Source organism: Borostomias antarcticus (assembly GCF_949987555.1).
Source record: "Borostomias antarcticus genome assembly, chromosome: 21".
Classification (NCBI taxonomy): Eukaryota; Metazoa; Chordata; class Actinopteri; order Stomiiformes; family Stomiidae; genus Borostomias; species Borostomias antarcticus.
The window spans coordinates 6,656,662-6,679,244 of record NC_140254.1 but is presented as its reverse complement, the minus strand read 5'-3'; the positions used below and the strand labels follow the sequence as shown (position 1 = coordinate 6,679,244).

The window sequence follows — 22,583 nt, the reverse complement described above, 5'->3', positions numbered from 1 at the left end:
AGGTTGATTCTGGACGGCGCGCTCCATTCATTGACTCCTGGTTGGTAGCCTACCTCCATCCGTAGGATCCGTAGCTACGCAATGGCTCGTGGATCTGATTTCCATTGGCAAGAATTTCCCATCCTCGGAATGAAGACCACTAACACGTATTTTCTCAATCTGACTGTGGTCAGGGGCAACAGAGGCACGAGAGAATCGATGCCCCAAATATGTATTGTTTTTGGTTAAGAATGGCTCCTCCAAATTTGGACATCTGAATTGGGATGGCGCCAGCAGGTTGATCCCTAAACAAGCCTTTGGGCAAGTGAGCGATGGGATTAGAGATACCTCTGTTGAAAACTTCATTCTTGAAAACGATCACCCATTTTAAAGGAGATTAACGTGTTGGAATGTGAAATCAGATATGGAAGGTTAAGCTTGAAAGCTCCTGCAGAGAGAGGATCCAGGAAAGTGAGCAATGAGAACGGAAAGGACTTGTGTGGTCAATCATTGACGCACGCAAGAGAGAATTTTTGCTTGTAAAAGCCCCCAAATTATGATTTAAATTAAAATACAGTAAATTATTGTGACAGCCGAGTAAAGCATTCAATAGACATTACAAAAATTAAAAAATTGTGATCACAATCACACGGAAAAAAAAACTTTGACTTATCTGTCTGTAACACGGCCTAATGGTCTATAAAAGCCTGCTGGTTCACAATACAATAATATTGCGACACTTTGGTTGGTTTGGGGTGTTAGGGTTTAGGGTTCTACCTGTAGACAATCTGTGGAAATATAAAGTAGACTAAATCTAACCAGTAGATGGGAAATGATGCACGATTACCTTGGAACTCCTTTTTCAGGGCAGACCTGGAGTACTTGGCTCTTTTTTGCAAATGTGGTGAATCACTTTATTGAAGAATTTCATGGCTTTTTCAAAACACGTAAAAAGTCTGATCATTCATTTTATGAAGGGGATAAGTCAAAGTTATGAAAAAATAACGTCAGGTTTTGTTCTATGATAGAAGAGTAAGACCAGGATTAAAAGTGAATATTCCTCATACAAAATAACTTTTTGCTCTTTCCGCCTATAATAAGGCCTTATATAGAAGGCTGCTGATTCAAAATAGAACCAAATATTGGCATCCTGGTTGCTTTGGGATGTAGGGACACTACCTGTAGACCATCTGTGCAAGTATGATGTAAAAACAACCATCTGGTAGAAAATGACAAAGGATTATCTTGGAATTCCCTCTTTCAGGTTAGGCGTTTTTTGTACTTTTTTGGCCTATGGGGTAAGTCACTTCATGGATGAATTTCATGACTTTTGCAGTAAAAGTAAAAATTGGGACAGTCGATTTCATGAAGGGGACATATTAAAGATATGAAAAAACAATGTCCCGTTTTGTTCTACCCCGGGGAGGGGTATCTCCAAATTTTGATTGTTTGGTTCCTCCACTATCAGGCTGCAAGTGCGAGGGGCCGCAACGGTGGTTTGCGCACTCACAGATTGGGATTCAGTTTACGTCTTGAGAAGGTAGGCCTGCAGACAGATGCCTCTCAACCTGGGAGGGCGGGGCCTCCTGTCACGCTTTGCCAGTCTGTCCAATCAGGACAGACGTTGTATAAAAGCTTCCGTCGTAGGGTCCGCGCAAGCGCATCCCATAGTGTTATCAGAGAACTGTTACGCAAGTAACCTAAAGTTTCTGTTGCGCGGAACTGGGACCGTTGGTTTTTGCGACCGACCGGTCCAGTTTCACACTAGCACCGGTCTCAATATGGCGAACCACCTTCGTTTCGTTGCGCGGACGGTGATGGTGCAAGAGGGCAACGTTGATACAGCTTACAAGGCTTTGAACAGGTTCGGTGTATATACCTTTTGTCTATGTTAAGATTCGCAATTGCTATTTATAACGTAAGTTACACACAATAACAACCATAGCCATCATAGCCGCCGCGCTAACATTAGCACTAGCTAGTTGGTTGCTACCACAATCCACTGACACTGTCAGGTGGGCTAAGTTAATCGTGCGACTAGCAAACATCACATTAACACAAGATTGGAGCTGGTGTTCTGAAAATTTGGCCTACCACCTCAGGATGACCTACCACCCTACCATCATATAATGTCTAAACCAAGGGTAGCGCATGCTGTCAGGCTGGAAAGCTAATTTGGATCCACAGTGTTTTGATGTAGCGACATAGCCTAAGGTAGATGAGGCACACTCCCATCTAGGCTATATCTTGACATATTCCTGTTGTCTCGGCCTCACTCTTGTCTGTGCACATTTCAGGGTGCTATCTGTAGACGGTGTTATTGAGACTGTGAAACGGAAGCGCTACTACGAGAAGCCATGTCGACAAAGGCAGCGAGAGAACTACGAAAACTGTCGGCGGATCTATCACACCGAGATGGCGAGGAAGATATCCTTCGTCTCCCGCACACACAGACAGGACCCATGGATTGGCTGCTAGGAAGAGGAGGATGGGAGGACAGTGAACTCAACTCAGAAAGATCCAGCAGACGGGAAACCTGAGGCCAAGAAAGCAAGTCCTGTGAAGGACCAACAAAACAAACTGGATTTCCGTTGCACATGAGTCCCCGCTATTTTGATGTTCAGATTTTCACTTTTAGAATTACATGTTGGCTGATGTTTATATAGGCTGGCAATTATTTCTGCTGTCTGAATGGACATCTTATACATGGTGTTATGTGTCAGAGGGAAGCAGACACATTTTATGTTTGTGTTACGAAACAAGCATCATTATGACAACACATTGAATTGGACATGTTCTATACCTTTATATGCATATGAACAAATTAATGTGAAACAAATGACTGTAATAAGTAACCAAATAAATGATATTACCTTAAGTACTGTTATATTGAGTGATTTGAAAGTAGTTTTGTTTTTGTGCAAATATATAATGGAGCCCTAGTTTGACTTAAGTCCCTGGGTAAATAAAAAGGTTGAAAACCCCTGTGTTGACTGACCTAACAAGAATGGGGTGAAGACCTCCACACCAGCTGAATGGAGGTCTCTTGGGCCTATCTGATCAGGGCCACCACTTAATCTTGTGGGTACATTTATCAGGTCGGCACAGTGACACACAGCAAGAAGGTCCTGGGTTTGGTTCCTGCATGGGCTATCTTCCAGGCCATTGTTTTCCCAGTGCTCACCCGGGTTCCCTCCACATAGAACCCCAATATGAAAAACATGCAGAAGAACAGATCACTCTTCAGTCTGGCCCCTGACCAGGACTTGGACTGAGCACTTGGACTTGGTCCCCAGGTGCCACTGATGAGGCTACCCACTGCTCCTGGCGGACAGGAGGAGGACAGCTTGGATGGGAGAAATACAGAGGATAAATTCCACCGGCGACCACTATAAATGCATGTGTTTGTGTGTTATGTTAAGGGGATTCATGCACCACAAAAAACGTCATTTACATGCTCAGGTGCCCCTGTGGCCTAGCTTACATGGGACAAACCAGCAGAGCCTTGAAAACACGTATAAGTGAGCACAGATCAAATATCCGAACCAAGAATCCCAAAAGTCCAGTGGCGGTCCACTTTAATCAATTAGGACACTTGGTCACCTCACTAAACTACGTAGGCATAGAGAAAGTTACCCTCCTCTCCAGAGAAGGCAACAACCAGACACTCCTGTCACAGAGGGAGACCTACTGGATCTACTCTCCACACATTACAACCTGCAGGCCTGAATGAAGACTACGATATCTCTGCCTTTCTATAGATCAGTTCATATTTTGTCTCATGATGCCCATGCCCTATGACTCTTTACTATTTGTCTTTAACCTCTTTCTACTACCTTTTATTAATCTATTGACAGTTAGATTGACAATCAATGGACATCTCCTTTATTCACACCCTCCTGGTAACAGAGATGTGTACGTATTGGTTGTATCTCTTTTCCATGTCTTTTCTAAAATGAGGGGATGTTATTTATTGTATCTTTTCTTTAATGTGGGGATGTTATTTATTGTATCTATGTAGCTAATTTGCACCAGGTGGCACTTGAACCTATTGTCATGTGACTTGTTTGAGATTGCTTAAATAGTCACAGGTCAGTCAACACTTCACCTGAAGAAGACCTTACCCAAGTCGAAACGTTCTACCAAGCACAATAAAATATCACAGTGGAGCAGCATCTGTGTGCGGACATTCCTTCTTTTTTCGAGGTTGGCTTTCTTGATTTTTTTGGTCCGGCACCAGCGCCTATGGATGTGCATAACTTTACCTCCTGAACTGTGTGTTGTGTGTCATCTCTCACTCATGCATGTGTTGTGTGTAATTGCCATGTGGCAAATAAACAACCCTCTAAGGTCTAGTAATTCAGAGCAACCTGCAATGTGGTGCAGCACCAGGAGTTTCTGGATGCAACCAGAAGATGAATGAGTGTGTTTTTGGTCTCTTCTCCCTGTACAGTCAACGTTAACCAGTCAAGAGGTGGCTTTGTGGGGGCCCCTCCAGTTATCTGCTTTGCAGAGCAATACATGGTCTATATTCAACCCCCCCCAGCCTGCAGCAGAATGGATTGGATTGTGTGGGCACCTCTTTTGCCTGGATTCTATCTGGAACCTGTGATTTTAAAACCCTTGATGACGGGGCTGGCGGAGAAGACACAGACCAGCCCGGGTCACTGAGACGGAGAAAGTGGGGATATCTACAACTCAGGTAAGGTTACCCTCCTCAGCTCTGTTCAAGGGGTACCAGCAAATGTGAGGTTTTCTTGTATACAGAGACAGGAAGGATGACCTACTGTGGCTACTTAATCATATCATACACCTTAGAGGATGACCGGTAAAGGTGAGCTGGTGGAACATCCCAGCCCCGTCATGTTACACTATCTACTACAGTATCGTCATGTGGTTGCTTCCTGATTCCTGGTCTTTCTTTCTTGGCTTCTTGTGACAGTCTACTTTTGTGTGTATTTTTTTCACATTGTATAAAATGCAAGAGATTATAATAAACATAAAACAAATAGAAAACGCTGCCGTCTGTCATCCACAAGTTCACATACAGTGAGTGTGGAGTGATTTGGGACAGGAGGCCATGTGACATGTCACCAAACCTCACTGAACCACCTCACCCCCTAGTGTAAACCATGTCTGAGCCCAGTGTTACACAGCTCAAGCTAAGCTTCTGTGAGAGATAGATGCTATAGTAGTACTAGATACGGACACCCCTCCATGGTTCTACACCGGATTGTTTCGGCGCAAACAAGGGCTATCATGAAATTATTTTTATTTTCTACAAAAACTTTTTTTTTGTATTTCTGTAACAAAATAGACGCTAAATAACACATTGAAACTAAACAAATAAAACAAATCAAAGGCTGCATTGTGTGCCAACCCTGGGGAAAGGGGAAACCAGCCAGACCTCTCAATTTGGCACCTGCAACTGGAATAGAGGTCAGGTGTCCATCTTATGTTTCTTGTACTGTCTGTGTCTATATGGACTCAAGGCCTCTCCTGTATCAAGGCAAACAGGTGTGGTAACAGCTCTCCAGGCCTTTCGCCTGCTCTGGGGGACTGCTGCTGGTTCTGGGCTCTGTGCAGAGCACGCCTGGCCTGGTCCCGGTTGTGTGAGGGGCGGTTGTGTGGTCTGGCAGGGGCCTGCAGCGTGGTTCTCTGGGGGCTTTTACTCTTACTGAGTGTCAGCATGTGGTGGCAGCCAAGTGAGGAGAGTTGGAGAGCACCCCCCACCTTCTTTGGAATATATAGCTCCTCGATCCCATCCAGGTCTGGGTCGTCTGGGGACAGGGACATCTTGAAACCATGACAACACCTAGATCTTTAATTTTGTTTGCTTTTTACCACCCTGTGCACTCAGTGCACCATTACCAGGACATCCCTGTTACTGACAGATGGCACTGCAGCGGTCTACAGTGGCAGTAGGCTGAACTCTAGGCTAGCCTGTGATCTACAATATGGAATCGTTCTAGAGCCCCCTGCTGGTGAAGCATGTTACCAGACAGATACTGAGGTGCGTTCAACTTCAGCAAACAGAGGTGAATGTTCGTGAATTTTAGATGATCATATTTTGGATGTAGGCCTAGCCTGCTAGTACATAGTGTGCTGAAAGTGAATTGAAATCCCCATCTGAGAACACATTTCCCTCAGTCCAGCATCCATTTTTGTTCACTGCAAATAACCTTTTCAGACTGTTTGCCTATGTTTGCAGCAAAGCTAACGGGAAAAAAAAGTTTGAAATAATTTGCAAACACTTTTGCCTTGTTTGTTGAATTTGAACACAACTCTGGTCTCTGTTGTAGGACTCTGAATCCACCAGGGTTGCAGTAGGGCAGGTGAGTCTCTCCTGGGCCATACTGTGCCACGCCTACCTGGGAGAGGAAAGGGAACAAGGAACAAGGACAGACAGACACATACAGGACAGACACAGCTACACAGACAGACGCAGGTACACTACAGAGTCTGAACGGGCAGCGGGGGGGGGGGGGAGTGTTCACATAGAGGGAAGCGTCCACACAGTCGGCTGCGGACCTGAAGAGGTAACAAAGAGGGATCGAGAGAGAGCTGGGAGAGAGGGACCTGAAGAGGTAACAAAGAGGGATGGAGAGAGAGGGATGGAGATGAGCAAAAAGGCATTAGCTTCATTTATTACTATTAATCCCAGTCAGAACTATGGATGGTGTCTGTGGCTGTGTTCACCTGTGGCCAGTGTGGGATTGTTTCTCAGAGTCTGGATGAGCTGCAGGGTGGGTTGATACAGGAACAGATGTATTCACTGTCAGAGCACTTGGTCTGGGCTGGGTCTACGGGAGGGGGAGGCTGGATCAGAGAAACAGAGGTAACAAAGAGTTCAGCACTTCTGCTATAATCGTAGGATGGATATACTGTAGATGGTAAACCATGTTGAACATAGACAGAAGTCCCTCACTCAGTCACGTCATAGCCCATGTCCTCATTGAACGAGCCATCCTAGAATACACACCACAGAGCACACATGCTACACTGCACAAAGTCTAGAGGGAAACAAGTGTAACCACAGAGAACTGACCCAGTCATAGACAGTAACTCAATATGATCTGGTGACGTGGACCCCAGCCAAAGACGTCACTGCCTCCCCTCTCCAAACCACGCTCTGTTGGGATAGGGAGTGAGACCAGCCATTATAGCCAAATATCTCATTGGCCAAGCTGATGACATGATGGGCCTCAGTGTAGTTCATACAGTCAGTAGGCTATATCACCACACAGGGTGTAAGATTAGCAGGGCCAGTAGGGAGAGGAAGAAGAGAATGATGGGCTGTCAGGGTGAATGATGGGCTGTCAGGGTGAGTGATGGGCTGTCAGGGTGAGTGAGTGAGTGAGTGAGTGAGTGAGTGAGTGAGTGAGTGAGTGAGTGAGTGTGTGTGTGTGTGTGTTTGTGTGTGTGTGTGTGTGTCTTACCTTCTGACTGCCACCAGTCATTCTGTAACTGATGTGCTCTGGTCTAAGTCTCTGTCGCAATGCATTTTCACACTCTACTTAGCTCAGGGCTAAACACATTCTTAGAATCTTGTTAGCCCCAGGCTAAGAAAGCTTTCACACTGGCACCATCCTGGCACATTCCAAACTGGACTAACCCCGACTTTAGCCTAGGGCTTGCTGGCCTTGCTCCGGAGCATGGTTAGCCCTGAGTTTGCGGGGTTATCCCCTGAAAATCAACTAAACATGGGGCTAAAAGGTGCCAGTGTGAAACGGGGCTAAAGTAAACAATGGACTTTGCATCATGTTTTTGTTACTGCGGTCAAGCCAGCCTTCAATTCGTAAAGTCATGTGGGCCACCGCCAATTCCCCTTTGCACAAACATTAGCCTTATTACGGTAAATTGGTTTTTCTTTTGTAAGAACTGAGGTTTGCTGCTGTCGCTTTCATTTACTTAGTGAAGTCAACTAACTATTGTTTGATTAAGGAAGTGAAAGGACGATCTGGTGTGGCATTTAAAAAATTGACCTCTAAATTGTCATATTAACTATATTTCCTTAAATGTATAAAAAGAGATGAAGTGGGATTGATGAGGCATTTTTGAGGGTCTCCTTTTAATCCTAATCTGAATTTGGAGGAAATAGTAAATCGTATAGGACTATTTATAAGGCCTTTATTTTGAAATGCCACATCAGAATGTCCTGATCGTCACTGGGGACCATACTTAGCTGGTCTGCTACCACTCTGGCCTTTTCAGACTGTTTGCCTATGTTTGCAGCAAAGCTAACGGGAAAAAAAAGTTTGAAATAATTTGCAAACACTTTTGCCTTGTTTGTTGAATTTGAACACAACTCTGGTCTCTGTTGTAGGACTCTGAATCCACCAGGGTTGCAGTAGGGCAGGTGAGTCTCTCCTGGGCCATACTGTGCTACGCCTACCTGGGAGAGGAAAGGGAACAAGGAACAAGGACAGACAGACACATACAGGACAGACACAGCTACACAGACAGACGCAGGTACACTACAGAGTCTGAACGGGCAGCGGGGGGGGGGGGGAGTGTTCACATAGAGGGAAGCGTCCACACAGTCGGCTGCGGACCTGAAGAGGTAACAAAGAGGGATCGAGAGAGAGGGATAGAGATGAGCAAAAAGGCATTAGCTTCATTTATTACTATTAATCCCAGTCAGAACTATGGATGGTGTCTGTGGCTGTGTTCACCTGTGGCCAGTGTGGGATTGTTTCTCAGAGTCTGGATGAGCTGCAGGGTGGGTTGATACAGGAACAGATGTATTCACTGTCAGAGCACTTGGTCTGGGCTGGGTCTAGGGGAGGGGGAGGCTGGATCAGAGAAACAGAGGTAACAAAGAGTTCAGCACTTCTGCTATAATCGTAGGATGGATATACTGTAGATGGTAAACCATGTTGAACATAGACAGAAGTCCCTCACTCAGTCACGTCATAGCCCATGTCCTCATTGAACGAGCCATCCTAGAATACACACCACAGAGCACACATGCTACACTGCACAAAGTCTAGAGGGAAACAAGTGTAACCACAGAGAACTGACCCAGTCATAGACAGTAACTCAATATGATCTGGTGACGTGGACCCCAGCCAAAGACGTCACTGCCTCCCCTCTCCAAACCATGCTCTGTTGGGATAGGGAGTGAGACCAGCCATTATAGCCAAATATCTCATTGGCCAAGCTGATGACATGATGGGCCTCAGTGTAGTTCATACAGTCAGTAGGCTATATCACCACACAGGATGTAAGATTAGCAGGGCCAGTAGGGAGAGGAAGAAGAGAATGATGGGCTGTCAGGGTGAATGATGGGCTGTCAGGGTGAGTGATGGGCTGTCAGGGTGAGTGAGTGAGTGAGTGAGTGAGTGAGTGAGTGAGTGAGTGAGTGAGTGAGTGAGTGAGTGAGTGAGTGAGTGAGTGAGTGAGTGAGTGTGTGTGTGTGTGTGTGTGTGTGTGTCTTACCTTCTGACTGCCACCAGTCATTCTGTAACTGATGTGCTCTGGTCTAAGTCTCTGTCGCAATGCATTTTCACACTCTACTTAGCTCAGGGCTAAACACATTCTTAGAATCTTGTTAGCCCCAGGCTAAGAAAGCTTTCACACTGGCACCATCCTGGCACATTCCAAACTGGACTAACCCCGACTTTAGCCTAGGGCTTGCTGGCCTTGCTCCGGAGCATGGTTAGCCCTGAGTTTGCGGGGTTATCCCCTGAAAATCAACTAAACATGGGGCTAAAAGGTGCCAGTGTGAAACGGGGCTAAAGTAAACAATGGACTTTGCATCATGTTTTTGTTACTGCGGTCAAGCCAGCCTTCAATTCGTAAAGTCATGTGGGCCACCGCCAATTCCCCTTTGCACAAACATTAGCCTTATTACGGTAAATTGGTTTTTCTTTTGTAAGAACTGAGGTTTGCTGCTGTAGCTTTCATTTACTTAGTGAAGTCAACTAACTATTGTTTGATTAAGGAAGTGAAAGGACGATCTGGTGTGGCATTTAAAAAATTGACCTCTAAATTGTCATATTAACTATATTTCCTTAAATGTATAAAAAGAGATGAAGTGGGATTGATGAGGAATTTTTGAGGGTCTCCTTTTAATCCTAATCTGAATTTGGAGGAAATAGTAAATCGTATAGGACTATTTATAAGGCCTTTATTTTGAAATGCCACATCAGAATGTCCTGACCGTCACTGGGGACCATACTTAGCTGGTCTGCTACCACTCTTGCCTTTTCAGACTGTTTGCCTATGTTTGCAGCAAAGCTAACGGGAATTTTTTTTTGGAAATAATTTGCAAACACTTTTGCCTTGTTTGTTGAATTTGAACACAACTCTGGTCTCTGTTGTAGGACTCTGAATCCACCAGGGTTGCAGTAGGGCAGGTGAGTCTCTCCTGGGCCATACTGTGCCACGCCTACCTGGGAGAGGAAAGGGAACAAGGAACAAGGACAGACAGACACATACAGGACAGACACAGCTACACAGACAGACGCAGGTACACTACAGAGTCTGAACGGGCAGCGGGGGGGGGGGGGGGGGGGGGGATTGTTCACATAGAGGGAAGCGTCCACACAGTCGGCTGCGGACCTGAAGAGGTAACAAAGAGGGATCGAGAGAGGGGGATGGAGATGAGCAAAAAGGCATTAGCTTCATTTATTACTATTAATCCCAGTCAGAACTATGGATGGTGTCTGTGGCTGTGTTCACCTGTGGCCAGTGTGGGATTGTTTCTCAGAGTCTGGATGAGCTGCAGGGTGGGTTGATACAGGAACAGATGTATTCACTGTCAGAGCACTTGGTCTGGGCTGGGTCTAGGGGAGGGGGAGGCTGGATCAGAGAAACAGAGGTAACAAAGAGTTCAGCACTTCTGCTATAATCGTAGGATGGATATACTGTAGATGGTAAACCATGTTGAACATAGACAGAAGTCCCTCACTCAGTCACGTCATAGCCCATGTCCTCATTGAACGAGCCATCCTAGAATACACACCACAGAGCACACATGCTACACTGCACAAAGTCTAGAGGGAAACAAGTGTAACCACAGAGAACTGACCCAGTCATAGACAGTAACTCAATATGATCTGGTGACGTGGACCCCAGCCAAAGACGTCACTGCCTCCCCTCTCCAAACCACGCTCTGTTGGGATAGGGAGTGAGACCAGCCATTATAGCCAAATATCTCATTGGCCAAGCTGATGACATGATGGGCCTCAGTGTAGTTCATACAGTCAGTAGGCTATATCACCACACAGGATGTAAGATTAGCAGGGCCAGTAGGGAGAGGAAGAAGAGAATGATGGGCTGTCAGGGTGAATGATGGGCTGTCAGGGTGAGTGATGGGCTGTCAGGGTGAGTGAGTGAGTGAGTGAGTGAGTGAGTGAGTGAGTGAGTGAGTGAGTGTGTGTGTGTGTGTGTGTGTGTGTGTGTGTGTCTTACCTTCTGACTGCCACCAGTCATTCTGTAACTGATGTGCTCTGGTCTAAGTCTCTGTCGCAATGCATTTTCACACTCTACTTAGCTCAGGGCTAAACACATTCTTAGAATCTTGTTAGCCCCAGGCTAAGAAAGCTTTCACACTGGCACCATCCTGGCACATTCCAAACTGGACTAACCCCGACTTTAGCCTAGGGCTTGCTGGCCTTGCTCCGGAGCATGGTTAGCCCCGAGTTTGCGGGGTTATCCCCTGAAAATCAACTAAACATGGGGCTAAAAGGTGCCAGTGTGAAACGGGGCTAAAGTAAACAATGGACTTTGCATCATGTTTTTGTTACTGCGGTCAAGCCAGCCTTCAATTCGTAAAGTCATGTGGGCCACCGCCAATTCCCCTTTGCACAAACATTAGCCTTATTACAGTAAATTGGTTTTTCTTTTGTAAGAACTGAGGTTTGCTGCTGTCGTTCATTTACTTAGTGAAGTCAACTAACTATTGTTTGATTAAGGAAGTGAAAGGACGATCTGGTGTGGCATTTAAAAAATTGACCTCTAAATTGTCATATTAACTATATTTCCTTAAATGTATAAAAAGAGATGAAGTGTGATTGATGAGGCATTTTTGAGGGTCTCCTTTTAATCCTAATCTGAATTTGGAGGAAATAGTAAATCGTATAGGACTATTTATAAGGCCTTTATTTTGAAATGCCACATCAGAATGTCCTGACCGTCACTGGGGACCATACGTAGCTGGTCTGCTACCACTCTGAAGTGGAATTGGTGTGGCATTATTGGTGGCCTCCTTTTAATCCTAATCTGAAATTGGAGGAAATAGTAGGTCATATAGGATAATTTAGAGGGCCTTTATTTTGAGGTGCCACATTAAAAAGTTCTGAAAGTCACTGGGTGACACCCTGAGGTGGTCTGCTAGAAATCTGTGGTGGAATTGATGTCATTATGGGAGGTCTCCTTATAATCCTAATCTGAAATGAGAGGAAAGAATTAGGTCGTATAGGACAATTTAGAGGGCCTTTATTTTGAAATGCCACATCAGAATGTCATGAAAGTCACTGGGTGACACCCTGAGGTGTTCTGCTAGCTCTCTAAAGTGGAATTGGTGTGGCATTATGGGGGTCTCCTTTTAATCCTAATATGATTTTGGAGGCAGTAGTAAGTCATATCGGACATTTTAGAAGGCCTTCATTTTGAAACGCCACATACGAATATCCTGAAAGTCACTGGGTCACACTCTGGGGTGGTCATCTAAGACTCTGAAGTGGAATTGGTGTGGCATTATGGGCGGACTCCTTTTAATCATAATCTGAAATTGGCGGGAAAAGTAAATTGAATATTTAAGAAGGCCTTTATTTTGAAATGGTACATCAGAATGTCCAGGAAGGCACTTGGTGCTAGCACTCTGAAGTGGAATTGGTGTGGCATTATGGGGAGTCTCCTTTTTATTGTAATCAGAAATTGGAGTAAAGTAGTATATCATATAGGACATTTTAGAAGGCCTTTATTTTGAAATGCCACATCCGAATGTCTACAAAGTCTCTGGGTGACACCCTGGGATGGTCTGCTAGCACTCTGGAGTGGAATTGGTGTGGCATTATGGGCGATCTCCTTTTAATTCTTCTAATCTGAAAATTAAGGAAATATAGTTAATACGACAAATTTGTGTAGCCTGGCTTCACCCGACCCAATTCACAAAAATGTGAAGAGTCTGGAAACTCACATCTTGCTTTCCGATTCCCAAGGGGCGCTACCAACAGGCGTAGATAAAAATTCCTCTGGATGCAATTGGATAGACTTACAACCAATCAGCGAAAATTCCTCTAGGGCGCTCCTCTGTGATCTTATTAAACCCGCTCCATATCAGATAAACGGTTGTGATTGGCAGGAACACATTTCTGTTCGAGCGGATTCCGTTAGAACGTTTGGATATCCAGACTGATCTGCGGAGTGAAATCGAATGTGAGCTCGAGAGATCAGGCTGGCGACGCCAGGCAAAATGTTGTGGTCCTTTATTTTGAAATGCCACACCAGAACATCCTTTCACTTCCTTAATCAAACCATAGTTAAAGGTGGGATAGGTAGTTTGCTTTTGGCTTTATTTGGTAAAATTGGCATAATATCCTTTCAGCTATCAGTAACATAAGTGCTCTGAGAATAAACTTGGATCTCCGTGTTTACCGCTGCCTCTGTATTTTGGATTCAAAGAATGCACCGCAGCCAAATGTATTGACCAATCAGGGTCTCTATCTCGCCACACCTACCAGTCATGTTTGGAGGGAGGGACTACATCATGATTGACAGGAGGGAGGGGCGGGTTCTTTTGAAAAAGATGACCACTCCGCTTCGCGTCGTGCCTAACAACGCCCCCTAGCTGTTATAAAATCACTATAACACACAGCCTCTCGTGGTTTATTGCTTAATTATACAATGGTTAGTTCTGGTTCTTGATTCTGATTGGCTGGAAGACATGTTAAAATACTTTGTAACACATACCTGGGACCGCATATCATTCCATTTTCAGTATTAATGCGCCTCCCATTTGATCCAATGCATTGTAGGCCTATCATTGTGTTTTTTCAAAACAACTGAACATTCCATCCAATGGATCTGTTGCTTGGCAACACTTTTGTTAGGGGAACTATTTTGCTCGGCAGAATTGAGGGAATGATGCTTTGTTTTGAATAAATGTTAATATTTAGGTGGGCTAGCTTGCAGACTTGTGATATTCCCACTATTTCTTTCTTTCTTTCTTATTCTCCCGTCTTTTGGCCCTTAACTACTTCTTCATACTTCGTGCTAGAAACTTCATTCAAACTTTAAAATGTTCATGATGTTTAGCCGTTTCCCAGATCCATTCAGATTTTTTTTGTTGGTTTTTTAGAAATTTAACTTTTAAAACTATTTTTGTCCCATTGAAACGGCTTGAAACTGCTTTTGGAATGTTCAGAAACTTTGTTTTTAGAGTGGTGGCAGCTGTTGCTTTGAATAAACACATTTTGTAAACTGCTGGCACTCCTACAGTTTTGAAAGCTCACACACGTTATATATTAAAATGTTCACACAACTGTGCTGATTCGTACAATGTAAGTATCATCGCTGTATGACGATTTGTTCGCCAACTGCGCTCCCCATTGAAACGTATGGCGAGTGAGTCAGCGAAGTCTGTGTTCTGTGCTTTGGTGCTGTAGAGCTGTGCTGCTGCGCTGTGGTTGCTATGGTGACAGTTCACAGGTGAGAGCACCTTCATTAGTCTACTTGAATTCTAACCCTATTTGTACTGTAACACTACTTGAATTTTATAATCCTTCTTCTACTTTAGTACCAGTAGTACTAACTGTGGTAGGCTATTTATAGTAGTTTATTAATATTTAGTTATATTTATTATTATTGGTAGTGCTAACGGTTATATTTGTAGCTATAATAGTAATAGAAATTGAGTTTATAGTAGTTATATACAGTAGTTATAATAGTACTGGCAGTAGTTGTTATATACCCTAACTCTAACAGTAAGGTTACTGTTAACCCTAATACTACTGTTAACCCTTACACCACTGCAGTGATGATCTGTTAATGTAGAGTAATCCTCTCAGCAGGCATCCTTTTTATAACAACAGTAGTAGCATTCACCTCAACTTCCATACCAACACCTCCAACAACTACTGTGGTAGCATTTGTATTCCTACCTTCCTTCCTTAGGCTACTAACTTCCGTCATCCTACCTTCCTTATATTCAAATACATATTCAGAATGACATTCAGACTGTAAACTAATATGTATACCTTTTTGAGCTATTGAGCTTATTAAAACGATGAGTCATGAGATGTCAAATCTATTTTTGAGTGTATTACAAGCAGTAGTTTTTTATCTTTATATTGAAATTTATTTAGTAGTATTGGTAGTGCTAACAGTTATATTTGTAGTTATACTAGTAATAGCAATAAATAGTAGTTATGCAGTATTTACAATAGTTAGTAGTTATAATATTATTGGCAGTAGTTGTTACAACCAGCTTCAGCAACTAGTCTTCGCTTCGCGCCCCCTAGCTGTTATAAAATCACTATAACACATGGCCTCTCGTGGTTTATTGCTTAATTGTGGACTGCCTGATGATACTCCTCTGCAGTGTAGCGGTACTGTTACAGACAGTTACAGGCAGTATAGACAGACAAAGCACAGACATAGAGTATGGACAGAGTAGCCAGTGGATAGACAGAGAAACAACATTCAAGATTCCTTTATTCGTCACATGTAATGTACAGTGTACAGTCACAGTGAAATGGTACTGCCGGCTCCAAAATTACGCTACAGATAAACTCTAATACTGAGTAGGCCTACCAAAATACAAATCTAGAAGTTACAAATTTACTATTTACTAAATTACAATATTACAAATAAACACAAAAAGCAATAAGTAGTACCCTTTCAATAAATATAAAATTAAGTTGGAATGGAATACTGTAGATAAAGGTCTGGATGGATTATGTAGGCTACATGCTATATATGGGTATGAATAAATAGATAAATAACCCGGGGGGTTGTTAGATAAAGTCATTCAGAAGCCGGATGGCTTGCGGGAAGAAACTCTTCCTGAGCCTCTCTGTGCTCGCCATGTGGGTGTGGTATCTCTTTCCTGACCATAGCAGAGAGAACAGTCCATTTCCTGGGTGGCAGGGGTCTTTAGGATCCTGTTGGCCTTGGTCTTGCATCTTCAAGTATAGATGTCCTCAAGGTGGGGGAGTGGGCTCGCCAAGGTACGTTCAACTGACTGTACCATTCTTGCAATCCTGAGAGCTGCTGTTCCTGTACCAGGTGGTGATATTCCCAGTCAGGATGCCCTCAATCGTGGATGAGTAGATGCTCCGCCGGATCTGGTGAGACGCTCTGAAGTTCCTCATTTGTCTGAGGTGGTACAGTCTCAAACGTTCTTTCCTCACCATAGTGTCTATATGTTTTGACCATTTCAGGTCTTTGGTGATCTGGACACCAAGGTATTTGAAGCTGTCCACTCTCTCTGCAGGGGTCCCGTTGATGATTAGAGGGGTGTAGTTCCTCTCCTGCTTCCTCCTGAAGTCCACCACCATCTCCTTTGTCTTGCTGACGTTCAGATGGAGGTTGTTTTCCTGACACTACTCGGTCTGGAGCCTCACCTCTTCCAGGTAGGCCCTCTCATCATTGTTGGTTATCAGACCTATCACTGCTGTGTCGTCAGCAAACTTGACGGTGGCATTGGAGTTGTAGCTGTACAGTTGTGCATGTACAGCGTGCATGTATGTAAACATATATAGACAGAGACTATTGACTATTCACAAAGGTGGTTAGATGTCCTCAACATGTGTATTCCCACATGAAGGACAGCATAAGCAGCTTCAAAATATCTCAATCACCAACGTAAAGTCGTAAATGAGGCTCTATATCCACAATTCCATTCAATCCCATTAAGATTGTTTGATTGCTGCATTCCTTCATCAAGATATGTGTCCCCTATATGATGCAATATTGGCTAATTGGATAAGTTCACTATTTTGGACCTAGACAGTTTCGTCGCCCATTCTGCCCAATGCTGCCCCCAGGCGGAAATACACCAATCCAACAGTCGGTCCGAGTGCTCTGCTCTCGCACAGTAAACAAGACATGCCAGTGGTGCCACCCAAATATCTTGGCTGGTCACACTCTCAGATAAAATATCATATTCAGCCTGGAGGATAGGAATGCGCCTCCTGACTACAAGGAGTGACGCCCCTTTTTTATTCTGCTGTTTTTGAGCTGTGACTGACACTATCGTTATAGCTAACCATTAAGCCTATGAATCTTTACCCAGCTGGCATTACAACGTTGATTCACGGGTGATTCAACGTCATGTGACTATGTGAATCAACGTTGGATTAGGTTTTGATTTTGAAAGGTGAATTAACGTTGATATCGCGACGTTGTTCCAACATCTTACTCTTCAACATGGGTGAATTAAGGTCTTACAATCACTGTTGAATATGTGTTGAATTGGAAAGGTGAATCAACTTTGAAATCCCAACTTCGTTTCAACGGCTTACTTTTCAGCATGGGTATTAAGGTCTTTGAATCAACTTTGCATCACTGTTGAAACTGCAACTTTGTTTCAACTTCTTACTTTTCAATCATGTAGACATGGAGAAGAACGGCGTGAACTTTTTAAAATTTTATTTAAATTAGAATCAAGATGCACATGTAGGCCTACAACAGCAGTGAATGGGGTTGCAACACTGACAACTGTGCAAATAGCAACAACATCGATCCAACAATAATGTGAAAAATAAGTGTTTGTGGCGCTGGCATGCACACACACAAACACACATTTTGTGACATACTTCTATACAGCAATGCTACAGAAAAAGGCATTCACAGTCAATCTGCCGGCTGGTAACAGCTTTTAGCTTTCTAAACATACAACATCTGCAGCACAATACGACCCAGGATGTAGCCTATGTTAAAACGCGAAAGCAAAACCAACAAGCTAAACAATATATTAACCTTTCCATCTACAAGTAGCGGCAAAAGTTGAACAACAAGGGAATGACTGGCACATTGCTCAGCTTGTATACGTCTAGCTAGTGCGAGACAAACAATACATCCATGGAGACAAACATTACACACGATACACCGCACCAACATTCCCAAATAAACTACGGTGTCCATAATAGGACATCCTCGGATGTCCATGAAAGGAAATTTGAATCTCATTCTTTGTGCAAGCGCAAAATAAGGATTTGTGACCAATAAGATTAATTTATTGCAAAGATATATAAAGCAAACCCTTCGTTGGGCCACTTTTTACCCATATTGTGCGTTAAAGGGCTATAAGGCAGGTTGAAGACATCATGTTGATGTTGATGTACATCAACGTACAGATCTTCAACAGAATTTCAACGTTGATTTATAAGTATTTTATCAACCTTTTAAAACCATTGAGCATTCAATATTGTTTCAAGGTTGAAACGATGACTGACAATCCAACTATATGAGAATTCAATGTTGAAGGTCGGTCGTGTGCCAGCTGGGTAGCTTCGTAATGTAAAGTGTTTGTGTGTTTCTTAAGAACTGGTCATTAGCCATCATGTTACTTGTTACATTGGAAACCCTTCAAAATGATTGCAGCTGCCAAGCGAGACAGATAAACGAACAATGTGCCTGCCCGTGCCAACTGCATAAATGTAATCTGACGTGAAATTCCCGCATCATCCAAACCACGTCTACAAACCCGTGTGATTGCCTCATGTTCTCCTGCTGTAGTATACAGCCGTCCACACGACCGACACGTGCGGAGATAGCGGTACAAGAACGAGCGTTGCTAACCAATCAGCATTATAAGAATGTCAGTGAATGGTTACCCTCACAACCAATGAGAGAGCATCGTTTCAAGGACTAGCCAATGGCTGCTGAGCACCCAGAACTGCACGTGTAACTCTTAGCGAGGCCATGGTAGCTTGCACATGTTTCCCCTCGCTGTGTGTATGACCGCCTGGCAAACTGAACTAGGAGAGAAGGAACTGGACGACAGTGGCAGTAACTAACCGACGTCGAGGATAGAGGCTCAGAACAGAACGCTGGACAAGGAATGCAATTAAGCTCTTATTCGAATTTTGTTTCTTCAACCTGCCTTCGTTTTCACAGTTTTGCTGTATTTGAATCTACTTCAGTCTTCGTTATACAAGGTAAACAGAATAACGTGACAATTTTCCGCAGCAGCACTTATGTTGTTTTTCTGTTATTTATCTTGCTAACGTTCACTGCTACGAGACCACGCTGGTAGCTATATAAAAGATGGCATCTCGAGATTTTGCGTTTTCCATAGGTCCAGTTTATTAACGTTAGCTAAAGCTAGAATAGTCAGCTGCGGGGCTGGGTGCCACTTTGTCACAACGACGGCACCAGCTTCTTTGCCTGTCGACTGCGAAACAGTAACGTTAGGCAGTTTATTTTTGACTGATTCTAAGGATGCACTGTTTAGTCTAATGGTATACGTGAGCATTGAAAGGACCACAGTTGACAGTTTATTGTGAAACACTGAACTTATCAACACAGCAGCAGTATGCGTCACAGGTTCACATGTATCTGAACGCAACAGCTCGTGAAGTTAGGTACTGACACCATTGAGGCGCCCCTGAATAATTATCAGGACACACCTCTGGGTGTTGACATGGCACTATGTTAGATAATCACCAAAGTGGCACTGCTTTTGTTTTGTGTATTATGTGAACGTTATACCCATAGTTTAACATGTGTTCTGACGTGTCTGCTGATATGTTATGAGCGAAAGTAGTCTCGGTAGCTCGGAATAACTTCAAGCAAAACAAACGACGCAACAATTTTATCTCGATTCGGCACAATTTTCTCGATTCCAGTCGATTTCAGTCACCACAGTGAGTGATTGTTAGCTGATCTCTCCTTCTCTCTCTCTCTCCCCCCTTCTCTCTCCTCAGGGATGCATTCGTTGGGCAACTCTTCCAAATGGCCTTCCTATGATTCACTGTCCTCTACACCCAGCTTCCTTCTCAGCGAGAGCGACCTGACAGAGGACGAGGCAGACTTCTTCTCATCCGAGGGCGAAGGCGAGAGTGGAGGAAGCAAGTCCTTCTCTTCCACTGGGGAGGAGGGTGAGGGAGTTCCCAGATTACACTTGGCCTTCTTAAGTCGGGACCCATTCAGAACAGGGAGTGGTCAAGAATGCTGTTCCCACAAAGCCACGTACCCATCCCTGGGGTTCTCGTCCAGCGGGTCAACAACACTAGGCTCAGGAGCCACCACGCAAGGAGATCTGACTTTCTCTCAGAAAGTGAGTGCAGCTGTTCAGAAAATAGACTGTCCCCTGTGTTGTTCCTCCTGTCCTAATCTGAAAATGATAAGATCCAGGAGTCAATCAGTAAAATCTGTTTCTGAACTGATTTCTGTTTACCTTCTCCCCCAGTGCACTGAGCTTCAGCGATTCATCAGACCCCTGCTGGAGCTTCTGAATGGACTAAAAGCTGGGAGATTTGAGAGAGGTGGGTAGTTGGAAAATTAGTTGTAGCATATCAGTAGTTGAGTCTAATTCTGTTGTCTATGATGATATTTTACACAGACACTCACTGTATCTTTGATTGACAGGTCTAAGCAGTTTCCAGCAGAGTGTTGCCATGGACAGACTCCAGAGGATTTTAGGAATTTTGCAGAAACCTGACATGGGGTAAATTAATTAAATTAATCCTAATGAAGTATGTTGTTGTTATTGACAAGCTATGACTGTTCTAGTTTCACGACATGGTAGTCAACTTATAGCATTCTACCCGCCTCTCCACAGTGAGAAGTACCTGCGCACCCTCCTTCAGGTGGAGATCATGCTGAAGATGTGGTTTCCCAAGGTGACCAGGGAACCTTTGGTTCTTTCAACCCAGAACGTCGTGCCCAGCCTCCCTCCACGCTGGCATCAGAACCAGCTGCACATCCCAGTCAAGGTAAGCCTATTACCGCAACCATTTTAATCAGCACTAGGCATGCCTGCATATACATACACGCCACACAATCTACACTCATAATACCTACATGAATAAACTTCATGAATACCACAGAAGCCCTCGTGAGAAACGTACAATTTTTTTTATATATTAGGATAAACCCCCTGAGATGCACCATCTCGTTTACAAGGGGGTCCCCTTACATATATAACACTACATACCAACAGAAGTGTCAAGGTAAATAAACAGATACTAATACAATTTCCAATACAACAACCTACAGATGGACAATGACAAATAAAATGAAAGAAGAAAAACATAAAAAATAAACACATTAATTAATGAAGAAACATTACAACCACAAGGCGGCCAATGTGGCCAAGTAACAGACACACCTTGGATTTCAAATACACACAGAAAAGATCTGGAACAGTATGTATACACGGCCACAGTTCCACTGATAGCAGGAGCAATAAGAGGACAGGGCATGCTTAAACGTAAGAAAAGATGAGATGAATCAAATATCAAGTGGTAAATTATTCCAATCTTCCAAACTAAACAAAGGCTCTTTTTCTAACTGTTTTCTTAGCATGCGGGACAGAGAAATAGAGCTGAGCAGATTGTTTAACTTGGTAGTTTAAATTAAAAGGAGAGAGAACACTGTTTCAAATAAGGGTGATAATTTAAATTGATACATTAAAATATATTTTTTTTAGCCAGTGAATGTCATCTTGCATTTAGGGAAGGTAATTTCTCTCTGAAAGCTTTATGCTAGTGTAATATCACCAATATCTCTAGTGTATAATATCAATGAAATCACTGATATATGTAAGATATGAAATATCTAACCCTTCCCCCCCGCCTTTGTTTCCTCTCCATTTGCACACAGAAGCGCAAACTGACCTGGTCATACTCTGACTTTCCCAGTGCCGCCCCACCCCACTGCAAACGTCTGCAACGGCGGCTGCAACCAGAGGAGACCTACCAGAAGACCATGCCCTCACAAGAGCCAACCAGTGCTGAGAGCCAGCAGCTGGTGTATTCCAGAGAACAGCAGGGTCTTGGGGCAGGGAATACCAGAGAGGAGAGTAGGGGTTGGACTTGGGGACATGAGACCTCTGACTCCAAGAGTAGGTCGTCATATACGTGTAGCAGGAGAGGAATGGGAAAACGGCAACTTCAGATATCGCCTCCTTCCCCATGCGGCAGCCCAGCAACGCAAGACAGCTCGGTCTCCTCCACCATAGTGGTCCCTGCCGCTGAGTCACTCCAGTGCCCCGTCTCTGGACAGCAGCCACCGAGGGGCAGTAGCAGCGTCTCTGGCACAGCGAAGGCAGAGGGCGGGCCAGAGATGACATCAGAGGAAATCCAGGGGCGGGGTCTGTCTCTACCAGCCTCACTGAGGCCTTTGAACAGAGAGGAGGGCAGCACTCTCTGAGGATCGCCCTATCCAACGCTAAACTGCTGAGCCCTTTGCGATACTTGACCATCATGTATGTATTTATCTGTACCAGAGTTAATTTTGTATTATTGTGTTTTAAAAATATTTTCTTATGGTTGATGTGATAAAGCAGTGGTTTCCTTTTGGAATATTTCGTTTATTTCACATTGCAACATAACATGAGGTGATCATATGTATGTTATGTACTATCTAGTGCAAATAAGAAACATGAATGAAATGCAAAGCTACCAGAGTAACGCATTTGGTCATAC

General features: G+C 43.9%; 2 protein-coding genes across 2 annotated transcripts; both read left to right on the top strand.

Annotated features, from left to right (window-relative positions):
- The first annotated feature begins 1,707 nt into the window (after positions 1-1,707).
- mrps21 (mitochondrial ribosomal protein S21) lies at positions 1,708-2,836 on the top strand. Its single transcript, XM_084455748.1, has 2 exons — positions 1,708-1,843; positions 2,277-2,836. Exons 1-2 carry the CDS (start codon positions 1,761-1,763, stop codon positions 2,455-2,457), a joined length of 264 nt encoding a protein of 87 aa, XP_084311874.1. The 5' UTR covers positions 1,708-1,760; the 3' UTR covers positions 2,458-2,836.
- A 16,095-nt stretch (positions 2,837-18,931) lies between these two features.
- Positions 18,932-22,431, top strand: LOC311323018 (uncharacterized protein). Its single transcript, XM_084455141.1, has 6 exons — positions 18,932-19,091; positions 19,860-20,212; positions 20,345-20,420; positions 20,524-20,602; positions 20,717-20,870; positions 21,760-22,431. Exons 1-6 carry the CDS (start codon positions 18,995-18,997, stop codon positions 22,306-22,308), a joined length of 1,308 nt encoding a protein of 435 aa, XP_084311267.1. The 5' UTR covers positions 18,932-18,994; the 3' UTR covers positions 22,309-22,431.
- Positions 22,432-22,583: the final 152 nt, after the last annotated feature.

Coding starts and splice junctions, on each gene's coding strand:
- mrps21 (XM_084455748.1), top strand. CDS start 1,761: ATGGCGAACCACCTTCGTTTCGTTGCGCGGACGGTGATGGTGCAAGAG. Junction 1,844..2,276: donor GCTTACAAGGCTTTGAACAG/GTTCGGTGTATA, acceptor TGCACATTTCAG/GGTGCTATCTGTAGACGGTG.
- LOC311323018 (XM_084455141.1), top strand. CDS start 18,995: ATGCAATTAAGCTCTTATTCGAATTTTGTTTCTTCAACCTGCCTTCGT. Junction 20,421..20,523: donor AGCTGGGAGATTTGAGAGAG/GTGGGTAGTTGG, acceptor TTTGATTGACAG/GTCTAAGCAGTTTCCAGCAG. Junction 20,871..21,759: donor AGCTGCACATCCCAGTCAAG/GTAAGCCTATTA, acceptor ATTTGCACACAG/AAGCGCAAACTGACCTGGTC.